Source organism: Melopsittacus undulatus, chromosome 3 (assembly GCF_012275295.1).
Source record: "Melopsittacus undulatus isolate bMelUnd1 chromosome 3, bMelUnd1.mat.Z, whole genome shotgun sequence".
In the NCBI taxonomy this organism is placed as follows: domain Eukaryota; kingdom Metazoa; phylum Chordata; class Aves; order Psittaciformes; family Psittaculidae; genus Melopsittacus; species Melopsittacus undulatus.
This window is the reverse complement of record NC_047529.1, coordinates 12748245-12766557: the sequence shown is the minus strand read 5'-3', so window position 1 is coordinate 12766557 and position 18313 is coordinate 12748245. Positions and strand designations below refer to the sequence as shown.

At 42.3% G+C, this 18313-nt stretch overlaps 1 protein-coding gene across 2 annotated transcripts in view; it reads right to left on the bottom strand.

The window, feature by feature from the left end:
• Positions 1-1885: 1885 nt before the first annotated feature.
• The window catches only part of ZNF512 (zinc finger protein 512), a 19772-nt gene continuing 3344 nt past the window's right edge, over positions 1886-18313 (bottom strand). The window contains exons 2-14 of one of the 2 annotated variants that reach the window (XM_013128637.3): positions 17798-17856; positions 16420-16628; positions 14395-14484; positions 12276-12359; positions 10955-11079; positions 10486-10572; positions 8645-8743; positions 6909-7076; positions 6103-6297; positions 5322-5423; positions 5181-5243; positions 4595-4693; positions 1886-4150 (exon numbers count right to left, since the gene is read on the bottom strand). In XM_013128637.3, the coding sequence (XP_012984091.3) occupies positions 3851-4150; positions 4595-4693; positions 5181-5243; positions 5322-5423; positions 6103-6297; positions 6909-7076; positions 8645-8743; positions 10486-10572; positions 10955-11079; positions 12276-12359; positions 14395-14484; positions 16420-16628; positions 17798-17856 (1680 nt within the window). In that variant the 3' untranslated portion in view covers positions 1886-3850. Of the gene's footprint in view, positions 4151-4594; positions 4694-5180; positions 5244-5321; positions 5424-6102; positions 6298-6908; positions 7077-8644; positions 8744-10485; positions 10573-10954; positions 11080-12275; positions 12360-14394; positions 14488-16419; positions 16629-17797; positions 17857-18313 lie in introns of both variants that reach the window. The other variant, XM_031047609.2, reaches the window with a different exon arrangement.

Genomic DNA, 18313 nt, shown 5'->3' with positions numbered 1-18313 from the left:
AACGCTGAAGCATTTTAGAACACTATGCTTAGAAGATGGAACAACAGGTGAAATACAGTATAATAAGATGCAAGGCACCCAGTAACCTCTGTACATTGCACTTGCATCCCTCGGGCTCCTTCAATGATACATCCTTGTCACTAAATTGAAAAGATAGGGGTTTGATAGGTTGACTATTCGGTGGGTAAGAAATTGGCTGGAGGGCAACATCCAAAGAGTTTCAGTCAACAAACATTTCAATGTCCATTTGGAGATCAGCAACAAGTGGTGTCTCTCAGGGGTCTCTGTTGGCACGGATAGTATTTAAAACTTCATCATTCATGTAGACAGGGGGATTGAGTGCAGGTATGCAGATGACACTGAGCTGTGTGGTGCAGTGGACATGCTGGAGAGAAGGAATGCCATCCAGAGAGATGTGGACAGTCTTGAGGAGCGCATGTGAACCATGTGAAGGTCAATAAAGCCAAGCGCAAGGTCTTGCACATGTGTTAGACCAATCCCCAATGTCAATACACACTCGGGGGAGATCCATGGATGGAGAACAGGCCTGCAAAGGACTTGGAGATACCAAAAAAAATTGACATGATATAATGTGTGCCTGCAACCCAGAAAACCAAACATTTTCTGGGCTGCATCACCAGCAGGTTGAGGGAGGTGATTCTTCCTCTCTGCTCTGCTCTGATGAGACCCTGCCTGGACCACTGCATCCAGTTCTGGGGCCACAGTACAAGAGACATGGACCTGCCAGAGAAGGGCTATGAAAACACAGGGCTTGAATGCCTCTCCTATGAAGAAAGGCTCAGGGAGTTGGGTTGTTCAGCCTGGAGAAAAGGATGCTTCAGGGTTATTGCAGCCTTAGGCATACAAAGGGGCTTATAAGAAAGATAGACTTTTCGAAAAGGCTCGCAGTGACAGGGCAAGGAACAATGGTTTCAAACTGAAAGAGGGTAGAGTTAAATTGGAAGACTTGTTATGATGATGTTTGTGAGACACTAGCCCAGAGAAGCTGTGGATGCCACATCATTGGAAGTGTTCAAAGTCAAGTTGAATAGGGTTTTCAGCAACCTGATCTAGTGAAAGGTGTCCCTGCCTACAGAAAGAGAGGTAGACTAGACTGTCTTTAAAGGGTCCTTCCAACCCAAACCATTCTGATTCTCTGTTCTACACCTGTATTTGCAAGATGTTAGGCTAACTGACCTCAACAATGGACTGAACAGTAGGATCATGGCTGCTTTAACATGGTAAGCCATTAGCTGTTTTATTAATGTTATAGACCTGGATACACATGATGTGGATTCCCTGACTAAAATACCTTCCACAAGGCTGTATTTTCCAGTGTTCTCAGAGCAGTAGAGCACAGCTGAAGTTATACTGGGTAGCATGCCTTAGTCTATTTACAACAAGATGCAGGTGCTCCTGCACAGATCATACTCCTCAGCAGCAGTAGACTATGCTGGTGCAGCAGTGCTACTACCTTTTACCAGCTTGAGCCAAATCAGCAAACAATCTGCTGTAACACTAATGGAGCATGGATGGACAGTTTGATAAGGATTCTTTCCCACACACAATATTATGTGGGAAAATACGTTGTTGAGAAAGCAGGTCTGGTTAGTAACTCAGAAATTACAGTAAAAAGGATTCTAGACTCAAATTCACTAAGAAAAACCTACTTTAATTCCTTGGTTTATCCTGTCCATCTATTGGACGGGAAGGCAGTAAACATGTGTGGTCAAAGGACAGCTGTGTAGGGTACTGAGGAGAAGCAATGCAGACATCTCAACGGGACCAGAGCATGCAGGAAAGCCAAGTGGGCTTGCTGGGGTGTGTTGTGCAAACAGGGATGGAACCAAGAACACTACACAACAAACAGACAAAAAAACCCACATTCTCACAATGGCAACATTTTATTTTGTTGTCTTCTGACCTTGCCCACCTTCCTGCACACCTTACACATCTTGCATACGAGTCCACTTACTTATACTTGCAGCACAGCACTGCAACAGTGTACAGTTAGTTCCAAAAGGCAACGTAACCACTGCATGTAAATCACAATGGAGCACTACATACTGTCTCACTACCATACATGTGTTACTCCTCATGACAGACCATGCTCCTCTGGAGTCTGCTTTGCTTACTGATAGTATTTAAACTGATATTTACTGATAGTATTTACTGATAGTGGAGAGGCAGCTACTGAGAACACCCTTGGTTATACAGCACTTCCCATTGTCAGAGCCAGTGATTATTCTGGTAATCACACATATTCAGGTTAGATATTAGGAAGAAGTTCTTTACTGTGAGAGTGGTGAGGCCCTAGCGCAGGTTGTCCAGAGAAGTGTAAATGCTCCATCCCTCGCAGCGTTTAAGGGCAGGATGGACAGTCTTGAGACACATGGTTTAATGTGAGGCATCCCTGCCCATGGCAAGGGAGTCAGAACTAGATGATCTCTGTGAATTTCAGAACCAACAACTCTGTTAGACAATGAATATTCACAGGGAGATAACACAGAAGCAGTTGCCTATTTTCTTGCCTGGAAAATTGCAAGAAAAACAGCAAATTTTGCAGCTTCCTGGTACAGTGAGTCTTTGGATAAAAGGAATTCTGGAGAACTCATTCTCTGAAAGACAGAGTAGGAATGCCTGTGGTGCTGCTTCCTACTAGCTTCTGCTGCATTTATGGAGCACAGGAAGATACTCCCTATGATCCACAGTTCATACCAACATGTGGCTTAGAATAATTAACCCCCTTCTTTTAATCTTTTTCACACAGGGAAGCCACGGCTAATACACCTCATTCACACAAAGGAAGCAGTATTGGAAAGAAGCAGGTGATGTAACACAATGAAGGTGCCATCTACAGCACAGAAAAAAAGAACACTATAGGAGCGTGGGCATGACAAAGAACACTACTGGCAAGGTAGTTTGATGTGACCTGGGTTTTAGCATCAGCAAGACTGCTACTGTATATATGCACTGTCTTGCAATAAGTTTGTTTCTCAAGTGAGTCTGAAATAAGTAGTATTCAGAGGGCTCAAGAAGACCACCTCGCTGCATTAGTTACTGGGGGTTTGTAGGGTCAGTGAATCTCCAAAAGGCTGTAGAGTATTTATTCCTCACTGGACTGGAAGACCCTTTACATACATTTAATGTCCAGTGCTACAGAAGACAGATGCCAGGAGAATACTGGGTTCCTGACAAGGGTAATAATTATGTACCATCACTTTTGAGCAGACCAGAGCTCACATGGTACTGTCTGGTGCTGAGCCTAAGCATCAGTGTATGAAGACAGTGCCTTGTGCAACAGAGTAATTCCTGCCTGTTGGCAGCCTTGCTGATGACAGGACAGTTACAGGGCAAGCTAAAACCTTGGTATTCTGCACAGCACTGTTCAGTTTGTGTGCATACTGTGCAAGAAAGGATTTCCCCTTTAAAAAGACCTAAACACTGTGCTAGTCAGTCTCTTAGAGAAAGAGCTGCTATAAAAGAACCCTGATCTCACCCCTCAGAGCAAGATGACATAAGACACCTGCTGTACTGGAAACCACTAAACAAGCAACTAAGGTGACCCAAACTGAGACTGTAACCACAGCAGTAACTACACTGGATACACTGCTAGTGCCACTGTTCAGGGGTATTACAGCAGGAGAGGCATCCTCTGTATCACAGCTTTGGTTTGAAGTCTCTCACAAATGACCAGAGGCAACAGTTTCAAAATCAAGATCACTCAGTAGAATGGAGTCACAGTCTCAAAGACACTCAGTTGCTTATATCAGTGTTGTGGGTTATGAGCTTGACAGAGGTGGGGCTTGTAACTGAAAAGCTTTAGGGTTATTCCTTCTCTTCTAGGGATTTACTTCTGGCCTCGCTTGTGGCTGATTTTTGGAAATTCGGCTCTCTGTGCAACTTGGGGCTCCCCCTCCTCACTACTCGCACTCTCATTGTCCACCTGCTTTGGACGACCTCTCTTAGTTCTCCTGATTTTCTCAACTCCAGCAGTGGGGAGTTTCTTGACAGCCAGGGTCGCAGTTCTTTTCTTTTTCCCCCTGGTCAAAGGACGTTTCTTCCGTTGCTTCCTCTGCTCTTCTCTTTGGCGGATTTTCATTAGCTTCTCAAAGCTTTTGGTGGTAGTTGTATTCATATCAAACCAGTCCTGCAGGGTTGAGAGGGCAACAGGTTGGTATTGATGATGAAAATACTATATAAAGCCTATCAGGGCTTATAATAAAGCTGCTTTGTGGAACAACGATTTCCTGAAATGTGAGATCCGGAAAGGCAGCTGCCTAACAAAGCTCTGTTCTTTGATGTTCCTCCTCGGGTCTCAGAGATTTGATCTGGCTGTTGCTAAAGGCATGGGAAATATTGAATTGCTGAACTGAGCAGCAGCAACTATGGACAAGACATGTGACATGACACAGTACTTGCTCCCCAGACCAACATATGAGATCAGCTATGTTTAAACAAATCGAAGGCCACTGAGTCTAGGATCCTGTTCCCAACAGTGAGCAAGATGAAAATAAAACAGGACAAGCATCCAGCATTTCCTTCCCTCCTCCAACAACCTGGGGTGTGAAGACATCCATTCTGCCTGCCTTACCTCAGCATGCATGGAGTTGATGTGATACTTGACTCCACTCTCTGAAATGAACTCCTTCTCACACAGAAGACACTTGTATTTACCAGCCACAAAGTCTCCCTGGCAACAAAACAAAAAAATACCTTCACCAATTGCTGCCTAGAAGGCTGATACACCTATATATTGCATTTGAATTTGGCTCAGATATAAGCCAGCCATAGGAAGCAGAAACTCTTATACCAGACAATGATTTAGCTACAGCAGCACTGACATTATTTACCAGTTATGCCTACAAAGCATCTCACCTTGTAACATCTGTGAGATGTTACAAGGTCTCCAGCACTGTACCTGGTAAAAATGTTCTTGTAGCTGTGAATCTACAGATAGGACTGCAGTTTCACTAAAATGCATGCCATTAAGACACTTCCTCCTTGCCTCAAGCAGTGTTTGCTATGGCAAACCCATCAGCACATAGGGAAGCACTCAAGACTGTGAGGAACTCAGGTTAGCAGATGGCAGGACAACAGCTTGAACAAGCCGATATGTGAGGGATAGGGATGGTAAGGCTATTAGTATAAAAGACGGTGAATAGAGGAAGGTTACTAACCAAGGTACATGTGCCAAGGTGAGATTTGAGTCCTGAGACACTGCCATATACAGATTCACAACCCTGAAACAGTAAAAAAAAGTTAATATCAGCAAAACTCTGTCCCCTTTGAGGCTTTGGAAACAAGTACTTAATGATTACCTCATTTGGGCAGTGGACTCTTCGGTACATCTTTATCTCAGTTTTCCATTTGCACAGCACATCTTGACTAAATGTGGGCAGTCCAGGACGAGTATATTTCAGCTGAGATAAAGAGATGGAATTGAAAGCCAGAAGCAACGCTGGCTATGCTTAGTCCAAGTATGTCCCTTTCTCTCCCAGAGACAGAAGTGCTATTTCTTCTCCTGCTCTAACAGCCAGACTCTAAATAACCAATCTCTTTCTGTCTCCTCTCTTCAAACATAACTAAATCTATAAAACTCTCACAATACCAGAATCCAATACTTCCCTTACCTTTGACTACAACAATTCCTCTAAATGTACTTATCCCATTAAAATCATAAACTGTCCTTTTCCCTTGGGTTTCCTTTACAGCATAAAAGATACCCCTGGAGCCTCTGAAGCCTGAAAAAAACTATACAATGTCACTGCATGGCAGGAGCAATCTGCAGCCTATAGCTTGTGAGCAACATACTGCCTATAACTGCCTTTGTTACTTATGTCCACTGAAAATTACAGCAGTAGGACTTGAAAGTCATTATAGCCTGGATAAAAGATTTCTACCACAGCAATTGCTACTTTCGCAATACCATAATCAAAGATCAGAGAGAGCAAAACCTAATCCCTCCCACAAGACATTACTTCTTCAGAATTACTTTGTATGGGCCACGAAGCACTGGCAACATTGGGTAGATGCCAGTAAAAGACTCATCTGCTATGAAGAAAGCCTCAAAACCTATACAGTATTTTTAAGGCCTTGTACCTTGCGATCATCTGGAATCAAGTCTTGCAGAACTTTTCTCTTGGGCCACTCTTTGGCCAACTCTTCTCCAGCTAGCTCATGGAGATAGTAGATTGCCACCTTTGCAGATCTCCTCTGAATTCTGCCTGTGCTATTTGGCTCCCGTTTTATTTCCTTCAGGCTCTCTGTTCTTCTCTCCTCTTGGAGGAAAGTGACCTGCAATGAAGGCCAAAAAAGGTGAGCCTCTTTCACTAGTTCCTATTTCAGCTACACTAAATATTATGAATAAATACTGTGCCAAATCCCTCACAAAACTGCTGCTGCACCTGTGGTTCACTGTCACATATAAAGGACAGAAGTGGATCCCACTAGTGAGACAGATCCCCACACCTATTCAGGGAGGCCACAGCAGTAAGGCTCAAGCAGAGTTTCATGCAGCTGCTGGTCTTGAAAGGATAGCACATAATTTACTGTAAAACCCTCATGGACAACAAGCATATTACTGCCTGTTCTGCTCCAGTGTTGGGTCTTTTAAGAGCAAAACAAAGGTGTCTCACAAGTCACACACGTTAGCATCATTATTCCATGGAGCTAAAGTCAAGACAGGGAAAAGTTTACTGCTGCCATGGTGATTTACTGTTAAAAACTTCTTTCAGGTCATAAAACAGCAATAGCTGCAGCTAGAAGAAAAGTATCAAGGACAGAACACTCTATTTGCTATCCCTCATTACCCACCAAAAGAGCAGACAAAAGCCTACATGTGTCTCAACTCTGAGCAGCTGTAGTATGACCACAGTATCCTGATAACCTTGGCAATTTGCACTTACTGGCCCATGCTTAGATCGGAGATGGTAGACAAGTCCTGCCTTTGATCTGTATGCTTTTCCACAGTGATGGCACTTCATAGCCATTTTCTCCAGCTCAGAAGCTGCCTTCCCACATTTTTTAACATGATACAGGTATCCCATTATGCTAGTGAAGCTACCTGTGCAGCCCTGTCAATGCAAAAGAAAATTGCATGGAAGAAAAGCATTTTCCAAGTAATCACGAGATTAGTGTGTATAGAGTCCACTGTATATAGAATCTACAGTTCGCTGACCAAACTACTACCACTTTTCCTGCCAGGTCAGAGACAATCAGGCAGTAAACTTTAATGTCAGCATATTCAGACAAGATAAAATCTAGCACAAAGAACTGGCTGCAACTGGGAGACACCGTTTCTTAGAACTTCTTTGTAGGTAGTGGGCAACAGAAGATTTCAATATATGGAATGAAGAAGCAAGATGTTCAATGAGGATACACAAAACAAAGATTTTCAGATATAAATGGAGGAAGTGGGCAGAAAAGGAGGAAGGTTTTATACTTGGTTGGCTAGTCAGACTGTCTAGAACACAGCTATATCAGGGTGATGGTAAATAAAACTTTCAGCTATTCCTAGGATACAGCTACTGTCTCATGCTGCAGCAGAGGACAACAAAACCTCAACGGTTTCTGCGACTGTCAATTACTAGAGTATCCCCTAACCCTGAATCCAGGGATCAGCTTGGCACTGAGCTTGGAAACAGGACAAATAAAACATTCACCAGCAAGTTTTTATGTTCTTAGATATAGCCCTTCATCCCCTTCTCTAGTTGTGGCCAATCTCAGTATTTTCAAAATCCACAGACACACAGTTAATGATGTATAAAAACACCTTCCCAGCTATCACAAACTACTAAGGAAAGAGCAGAAGTACATATTAACAAAATACTTTCGGAGCACACAAGAAACAATCCAATGTCCTCCTGATCCCCCTTGAAGACACCAGCTCATCAAATACTCAGAGAATCTAGCTCACTCTGCTTGAACACAGGGGTTGAAGTAGATGACATTAGAAATTCCCTTCTAGCCTTAACAACTGCGTAATTCTGAGAGCAGTTTATAATACTGTTTGGAGTACTGTGTTCAGCTCTGGAGTCCTCAGTACAGGAAAGACATGGACCTGTTGAAATGGGTCCAGGGGATCATTTGATTGGAGGGCTGGAACACCTCTCCTGCAGACAGGCTGAGAGAATTGGGCTTGTTTAGCCTGGAGAAGAGAAGGCTCTGGGGAGTGGTTATTGCAGCCTTTTTATACTGCAAGAAAGACGGGAACAAACATTTTAGTAGGGCCTGTTGTAATGAGGGGTAATGGTTTCAAACCAAAAGAGGATAGTTTTAGACTAGATACCCTTTTTTACAGTGAGGGTGGTGAAACACTGGAATGGGTTTGCCCAGAGAGGTGGTGAATGCCCCGTCCCTGGACACATTCAAGGTCAGGTGGGACAGGGTTTTGTGCAACCTGATCTAGCTGAAGATGTCCCTGCTCATGGTCAGGAAGGGGTGGACTAGATGATCTTTAAAGGTTCGTTCCAACCGAAACTATTCTATAATTCTATGATAGTCTGTCTTAAAAGCATAGCTACGATCTTGAAACAAACGCAGCTGCAGCCAGCACGAAGCATACCAAGCAGAACTCTCAATGTGTTCAGGTTTGTGTACCTGCTGCTGGTTAATTCAGGATACTTAGCGCAATGCAGCTTACCTCCCTCGTACACTTTAGTTTTCCCATCCGCTTCAAAATCTTCCGAAGGCGGTCTCGCTCAAGCTGCTCATCCAATTCTCCTCCCTCCTTCACAACCGGCTAAAGCACAGCACAAAAAAATAAAGAAAACCTCAGGATGTTCAGCATTTACAGTTCTTCTCATAGGGAATTCCCTACTCAACACACTACTGAAGGACAGCTTCTAAAATAATTAAATCTGTGCAACTTATGATTTTACAAAAATGTATCTAATATAGTGATCACTGTCTATATCCCAGAACAACTGAGTTATCTTTAAAAGGGGTAGACTGCCTGAAAACCACTTTGCAAATCAGAGTTTTAACATTTAGATTTCTATCTATAAATAAAACCTTCTTAAGAAATGGTCACAAACTATAGCTGCTGGGAAAGACAAAGGTATGTATTTCCATGATTACTTTTCTCTCCTTCTGCCTGTAGAAAGTACTTACTCATGTGCGTCACGCATCTTTTAACATTTATTGGTCCTACCATTACCTCTAAGCCTAACTAAAGCTAAGCAGACTACCCAGCAGTAATGGTTACTCACCTATGCTAAAATACAGCTCAAGTTCTTCTCTATTCTCTGATGGTTACTGTATACTATTTGCTACACTACTTGATAATAACATTACACGCAGCCTGAAGAAACTGGGTGACAGACCTATTTACTGGGGCCAGAATATTATCCCTGACCTATTTCATTTACTAGTACAGCTGTAGGTTCAGAAACCACAGCACCGGGAACTATGTGAAAAATAAAAGTAATGTATTATCTAAACCTTACCCAAACTTCTGACGCCTCTTTTCAAAAGTTTTAATTTGTCACAACTAGTCCTGCTGACTATTACCCACTTCTAGTTGTCCATGTGGATGCTAGTGATACAGATAGCAGTAGCCCGGAGAACATTGAGAAGGACTACAGAGCCCTGGGAGAGGTGGTTAGCAGCTCTGGAGCTCAGACAGTCTGTTCATCAATTCTCCAGGATAAAGTGAAAGACCTTAAAAAGGCTAGGAGGATTTGGCACGTTAATAAATGGTTAGAACGGTGGTGTCAGTCAGGGGTTAGGTTATTTAGAACATGAAACTCGATTTGGGAGGCCAGGTCTACTGGAGGCTAGTGGAGCTGGTCTGACAACGAAGGGGAAGGGTGATTTTGGTAGGAAGCTTGCCAGGTTGGTCAAGAAAGCTTTAAACTAGATGTGTTGGGGAAGGGGGGCATCATTCCATCCCAACACTCCCAGTCAGTTGCCAGCATCTATAATAAATCCTCAGAGCAAAGCAGAGATATTGCAGCCTCTCCAGCTGGGGGCTGGAACTAGATGATCTTAAGGTCCTTTCCAACCCTAACTATTCTATTAACTACAACAGGAGAAATCGCCTTTTTTGAGGAAATAGCAAAGAGGAAAAGCAGATTGTAATTTTTGTATGTTTACAGTAAATAGAAAAGGACTAAACTGCTGCTTCTGTTTTTTTTACCTTTGAACTAAAATCTAGTCTGCTCTGGATGCAGAAAAACTACTTTCTAGCAAAGGACTGAAAATTGCAGCCTAATGAGCAATCATTTCATTTATTCTTTTTCTGACTGAAAAGCAGTCTAAACAGAAATCCATCTCTTCTTTCTAAGCCCTATCATGCTAGCATCAATACTGAAGTTCTACTAGTTTTTCAGATGTCAAATCCCAAAGGAAAAATAACAGGTAGACAAGATTTGAACAGCCACATTTGAACAAACACACCATGTTCTGTTTCTGTGTGCACCGAGGAAGGAAAAAAAGACTGTCTTGCCTGTAGAATTTTTAGATGCACAGCAGTTGTGTTACCTGATTGTTATGGTCTGCCATGACATGGTATCTCATCCCTCCTAAAGACTTCAGCTGCTTCCCACAGTGATGACATGTGAACATTTCCTGCAAATAAACAAGGACAGTGTGTGTATAACTAAGTTAACTGAAATACTGGAAAACTCTTTGGCAGAAAGAAGAGCAGAACGTTTTACTTGGGCCTGGTAACTGCCCATTAAGAACAGAAGAGATCCCATGGAGTCTCATATTTAGGGGAACAATGAAATACCTACACCTTTGTTCACTACCTCAAGCCTCCAGCAAAAGACTGAGCAAGAAGAAGCAATCACAGCATCTTACAGATGTATAAAGAACTTTTACTTAGAGCCATGATGACGAGATGAAGCTGGTTTTTTAAGTGCAACACAAAACAGAACAGTGTGCAAGCACTTCTTTCAGTAAGCTGAAGAGGAGTAAAGAAAATATTGCTCATCCCTCGTGTTCTTACCTGTCTGCAATTTACCATATGTTTCTTCAGTCCTTCCACAGTCTTTCTCACCACAGCCCGACATGTTGGACAGGTAACTCGACCTTTGTCCTGAATTTCCAAAGACCATTGCTCTTCCATACTACCTGTCAAAACAAAAGGTTTGGAATAGAACTGCAAATGCAGTATCTATTTTTTTTCCCTTTCCTTCCATATGAACTATGAATCCTAGAAGGAAACAAGTTACATGCTACCAAACTCATGTTCAGCTATACTTCAATGTTTAGCTCATTTGCGGCTTTAAAGCTGCAAAGGCACACACCACTCCTTTTGGGAGACCATTTTATAAGAAATCTTTAACCCTACCATTCCCTTGCAAGGAGTCTTCTTCCACCAGTTTAGTACAGATTTTTGGTTTATTCATTTTTATTACACAATTATTTTAGCATGCAGGGGTTTCACAGTAAAAGTAGTCACAGATGTGACTGAACAGTTTCAGACAAAGTCCCATGTTTCTGTTCTACTAACCAGAGAACTCCATTTACATTGGTCAGCAGTTTTGGCACTGAAAGTGAAAAAACAACACCACTAGACCAAGTTATTAAACAGCCAGGGAAAAGTACCCTGTGTGGCATGGTTTCCAGTTCCTGGCCTCTTTTTGACATGCCAAGCAAAAGCTTGGCATAATCCGTAAGAACAATAAACTATTGAAATGGGTTCTGGATCATGGCTTAGCAGCCATCTGCCTGAATTCTTATCATAAAAACACCTAAAGACTTTCCTCTTTGCCCAGTAATTATAGGCAAGGGTTGTTTTTCCCCAGGTGTCTGGGGGATAAGTGTGTGAATCAAATAGCACTTGGCAGAAAACTGGGGTATTTAATGAGTGCTGTGAGCTACACATACTGAGTCCACGTCCTGAATTAAGGCTAATGTTATTTTTCCAGGATTGACTGCTTCTGTCTCTGGCTACCAAGTTGCCAGAAGAGGCAATTTGGCAGTAACAGCTACAGACTTTTTCCTGCAAACATATTCTCCTGAGTAAAAATTTTTATGAGTTTCATAGTGCAACTATTTTATCAGGCCTTTGATCAGTTCAAAAGTGATTCCTCCTTCACTATTCCATTATGCAATGGCAAAAGCACGTGGAACTACACTATCCCTTCACTCCTGTTCTGCAGTACTGACACAGTGCCAAAAGGAGAGCAGCCAGTTCTTCCTTGTAAAAACTAAAGTGAACAAAAATACCAGAAACACAGCTGTGGCTCAGATGAAATCCCAAAACACCATTTATCTTTTATCTGTTTTATAAACAATTCTGATAAACTGCTTCTTTTTCTTACCTGTGCCATAGGTTTTTTGTTCTTTCTGAACACAGTGTCCTTCTGTTTTGAAGTTTCGTTGTGTTCCAGCTTGCTGTTTTTTTCCTGTTATAACACAAACAAGAAAGACCATAAGACTTAATTCTGTGAGCATTGTTATAGAATCACAGAATAGTTAGGGTTGGAAAGGACCTTAAGATCATCTACTTCTAACCCCCCTGTGATGGGTAGGGACACCTCGCACTAAATCATGTCACCCAAGGCTCTATCCAACCTGGCCTTGAACATTGGCAGGGATGGAGCATTCACAACTTCCCTGGGCAACCCATTCCAGTGCCTCAGCACCCTTACATCAAAGAACTTCTTCCTTATATCCAAACTTCCCCTGTTTAAGTTTTAACCCATTACCCCTTGTCCATCAGTTCCGTAGCCTCATCATAGAAGGCCACTAAATTGGTCAGGCAGGATTTCTCCTTAGTGAAGCCATGCTGGCTGTCACCAAGCACCTTGTTGTTTTTCATGTGCCTTAGCATGCCTTACAGGAGAATCTGCTCCAACATTTTGCCAGGCACAGAGACTGGTCTGTAATTCCCCGGGCCATCCATATTCCCCTTCTTGAAAAGGGGTGTTTGATTTCCCTTATTCCAGTCATCGGGAACTTCACCTGTCTGCCATGATTTTTCAAATATGATGGCCAGTGGCTTAGCAACTTCGTTTGCCAGCTCTTTCAGGACCTGTGGATGGATTTCATCAGGTCCCATGGACTTGTGCACATTCAGGTTCTTAAGATGATCTTGAACCAGATCCTCTCCTACAGTGGGCTCAAGGGCTCCATTCTCACAGTCCCTACATCTGTCTTCCAAGACTTGGGTGGTGTGGTTGGAGCATTTGCCAGTGAAGACTGAGGCAAAGAAGTCATTAAGAACCTCAGCCTTCTCCAAATCCTGTGTAGCCAGTTTTCCTGATAGCTCAAGGAGAGGGCCCACATGGTCCCTAGTCTGCCTTTTATTTGCAGCAGAACTGTAGAATCCCTTCCTGTTATCTTTCACATCCCTAGCCAAGTTTAATTCTAACTGGGCCTTAGCTTTCCTAACCTGGTCCCTAACTTCCTGGACAACATCCCTGTATTCTTCTTCAAAAATAAATTTTCAGAGGTTTAGACTGGATATAAGGAAGAAATTCTTTACTGTTAGGGTGGTGAGGTACTGGAATGGGTTGCCCAGGGAGGTTGTGAATGATCCATCCCTGGCAGTGTTCAAGACCAGATTGGATGAAGCCTTGGGTGATATGGTTTAGTGTGAGGTATCCCTGCCCATGGCAGGGGGGTTGGAACTAGATGATCTTCAGGTCCTTTCCAATCCTAACTATTCTATGATCTTTGCACCCCTACACTAGACTCACCCCAGTATGTTCACATCTCTTTTCTATTGGGGAACCCAGAACTGGACATGGGACTCCAATGTGGCCTAACCAGCACTGATGAAGAAGGATCCCCTTCCTTGATCTGATGGCAATGCTTTCCTTAATACTGCTCAGAATGCTGTTGGCTGCCTTTACCACAAGAGCAAGTTGGTGGTTCATGGTCAGCTTGCTCTCTTGCGGGACACCAAGATCCCTGTCTGCAGAGCTGCTTTCCAGAAAGTTAGCCCCCAAAAGATTCCTCTGTGCTTAATTCTCCAGCCTGCCTGGGCCCCTGCAAATAGCAGCACACCAGTCAGGTATACCACTACTTCTCTCAGTTTTGCATTATCTGTGTACTTGCTGAGGGTGAACACTGTCCAGGTCATTAATGAAAATTTTAAACAGTACTGGCTCCAGGTTTTTCCTCTGGGGTATGCCATTAGTGATGTGCCTTCAATTAAGACTTGGCTGCTGATCACAACCCTCTGGGCCCAGATGTTCAACTGATTGGTTTTCAGTCCATTGCACTGTTAATTTATCTAACCTCTACTTTGTCAACTGATTGGTTTTGAATCCATTGCACTGTTCATTTATCTAATCTCTACTTTGTCAGCACATCTATGAGGATGCTGTGGGACAGAGCACCAAAAGCCTTACTAGAAAGGACAGCAGTTGGGCAGAGAGGAAGTCTGAAGTACCTGGAGGCTTGTAACTAGGAATTACAAGTTATTTGAACTACCTGAAAGCTTTCGCTTCTTCTTTGGGGAGTCTTTAAGATCTTCACTTTCCACTTCCTCAGATTTCCTCTTGCCTTTCAATAGTACTTCTCCTGCTAACAAGTAAGAACAGAAATGCTTCAGTCTCATTATGCAGTCTGGATTACAGCTTTTAGTCTGCTGCTGCCTCAGCTTATCCTTGTATTCAACAGTTTAAGAAAAAAAGTATTTTTTTGTAAGGCACCTGGACACCAGTGGGTTAGACACAGCTTTTGGACTCAGTAATATTAATTCACTCCACACCCTGCAATTCCACACAGAACATATGGAAGAAACAGTACCACAGCATGGCCTGGAAAAATAATACTCCTCAGGAAGAGAGCTACAAGGTGCTAACTTATGTCATAAAAAGCTTATCTGCACAAACACAATGGAGCATAGAGAAACAATGGCAGATGGGGAAACCCAAAAAATATTCTGACTCCTCTCAGAATTTCCAGGCCTATCAAAGCTTAATCTCCATGAACACAATGAAGTACAGAAGCATAATGGCAGGCAGGGGAACACAAATTATGGACTCCAAGAAACAAACACCTTCCTCCCAGGTCTGTCCCAGGAGACACTCCAGGGTAAGTCAACGTGAGCTGCTCTCTAGAGCACCCTTCAGAAGGGGTAAGGAGGGGAGTGGTGAGAAGGGAGAGTGTGGTATCAATATGTAGGGTTACATGACATATTGTATACTAGTGCAGAGCAATTCACAATTACACAAGACTGGGTTGTTTAGAAGTGGTATCACAGAAAGGGAAAGGAAGGGAATTAGCATACTTGGGGAGGATCAAGTGTGGGAAAACAGAGGTGTAAGAGGATAAAAAGGGCCACTTGCTTATAAACAGGTTAGTATACAGGTCTGGTCATGCCTGACACCACATCAGAGGGACCAGTCAAGAGCAGTGTCTGTGAGTGTGAGCCTGTTTGCAAGGAGGTGCACACCATGAACCAGCATGACTCTGCAGGCCTCAGGGGATAGTACATCCATGTACTAGCACTTGAGGAGACCAGGATCCAAAGGCCACGTACTAAGTAGAGTAAGTTCAGCTAAAGGACAGAGTCATATTGCACATATATGTGCACATACAAATGTACATACATATATATGCACTTCTTCTATACACACTTTTTCTACAGGCCAATCCTCTCTCACAACACATATTCATCCTGATCAGGTGGGGAGGGAAACAGGATGGAGGCCATTGATACTGTCTGTGTGAGTGCTGAGTATGCCTCTTTGTGTTGATCTGTGTAGCTGACTATGAGTACATATCATATATGTGTACTTATAGCTACAGGAATACATGCCTAGACTTGCTACTGGTTGGACATGGCGGTGTGAAGCTGCAGAAACTTCACTTCTATGAAGCTACCAGATTCAGCTCTCCCCACAACAGAATGGAATACAGGTTCTGACTTAAAGATAAGAAGAAGGTGCATGAAAGAAGAGCAAAGTTTTGGCTCTCTGCCACACAAGCAAGTCTGGAAAAGACTCCTAGGGCAGGAAAACTGAATGTCCCTGCAACAACCTAAGACCCAAACCACTCCAAATGAGAAAACTGTGACAGAAGAAAGGAAAAGAAATAAAATAATCCTTAAAAAAATTACCACCAACAAAAGCCATGTCTAATCCACAATACTGCTGACTGGTTACCTTTTGTACATCTTTGGTGTTGTTTGTTCTGTTTTTAAAGCTCTCAAAGCATCTTTCTGACATGATTGACAGAAGTCCTATACATATCTCTTCTACAGATAAAACTGAGTTCAGCCACAGAATCATTAATTTTGAAAGACAAGTCACTCAAAAGGAACTGTATAACATTAGAGAATTTTACCTGGGTTTCTGCAGTGGAGGGAGTCTATTTCTTCTAATACATGACTAGCATTACCAAGTTTGCAATTTGCGGCTGAACTGCAGCATGCATTTCAGAAGTCATCTAATCTCTCATAAAAGAACCAGAGAGAAAAACAGTTCTGCACCAAGCCAAAGTGATGGGTACCTTTTTTCTCTGAAGACTTGGTAACGCTGTTTTTGATCCCTCTCATTTCCAGCCAGTAAGCAGGCCTGCGAATGGTCCTCTTGCTCCTGGACTCTGTGTTGCCGTTCACTTGATCCTTTGGTGCAGCAGAAGAAATGTTGCTCACTGTCTCATCGTATCTACTGTTCAGTCCCAGGACAGTAGTTTCCACCTCCTCAAACTGCTTAGACCTGGAATACATCAACTTGAAATTGTATGCACATTTATGCATACATACACACACAACCACAATAACTTGACAGACAACATCCCTTTCATCTTCCCAAGTACTCTAAGAATTCATCTCACATATGAGTTGGGTTATCTCCAAGTTTTGTGAACTGAAAAGTGCCACTAAGATAAAACATCATAAATGTTATTTTTTTTCAGTACAACTTTTAGAGAATGACATTAGAAAGCTCTTGAGAGGAGCAGAAAAATATATGCACTCTGTCTTAAACCTTTCACTTAAGAAGAAAGCACAAGTTAACCTCAATATAAAAATAAGTTTATCCTGAAGCAGCCAATGCTGAATATAAGAATTATTCTGCAGCCCATCATTTCAAAAGACATGTTTTCCATACCACAAAGGGCAAAGTCTCCTTCAGTATGTATTCCCAGTCAGAGCTAACACTACACAATTAAAAGACTTAACACTAGTAAGAATTTTAACCAGCAAGGTCTTCAGCAATGAAGACAAACTAGCAGTATATCCTACAAACCACATTACAATAAGACTGTTTTAGACTGGCCATCAGCACTGATTTTACTTCCTAGAGAACTTTGCTTCACTACTGGCATGTACTTCCCTCAGTCCTGAAATGCATGGATATTTCTACTACTGTACATGACAGCAAAATTATGAGCTATCAAAGAAACACAGAGTATCTATTCTCTGGGCAAATACCGTTAATGTAAGAGCTATGAAGTTCACATGTTGTAACACATCAATCCAGAAATTAAGAAGTGGGTACACTGATGGTACCAGCTCAGATCAGTATATACCATGTTTAAGGAGGTACTTAAGAAGGATGGGTGGAGGAATCCTCAAACTAAAGCATTTCAGTTGCAATCACACTCAAACACATAGATTTTGGAGTACCATTTTGTCTTGAGCATAAATATTTATATTCCCAATCCTTTCCAAAACAATAAATGAATGCTAGTATGCCTTCAAGTGTCAGAAAAGCACTCTTCCTACAAACCAGTAAGCAAAGTCTGTTGACATTCTCATCACACAAACCAAAATCACTTGCAACTTTTAAAATTCAGAATATTATGTAAAGGCCAGATATGGTTTTCCAATATGAATCTCTCAGCTTTTTTCTTGCCCTCAATCAAACAAGAAACATTCACATACTTCTTGCTTCCCAGAGACCTCTTGACCTTCTGTTGTCTGGGATGTCCAGGCCTGGTGTCCTAACAAAGTAGAACATTTCACATTAGCAGCATAATTTTTTTTTTTGCATGTTTTACTTTTCAGATATACACAGGCACCTGCACCTTGAGGATGTGCACATCACCCTTTGAAAAGGAAACAACTGCTTTCTGCAACAAGGGAGTGTTTAATCTTGTCAACTCCATCTGAATTAGAACTAGAATCAAAATAGGGATGAGCCCATCCACACTTCGCATATTCATCTTTCAAGGGTGCATGATGGGGTGTTCTTTGCCTCCAATTCATTTAGTGTTACCTACTTTCTGCCTGGACTTTATGGTCTCAGCTTACTACTTTTTACTTTACTTTTTTTTTCCCTTAAGGAAATAATTCCTGCATTTCCGATGCCAAGAGTGATGTCCCAAGTCTCTTTTACACTCTTTTTTAATTTTCTGTGTCAATTATTGTGTCATTCCCCATTGGGTGCCAGGATATTCA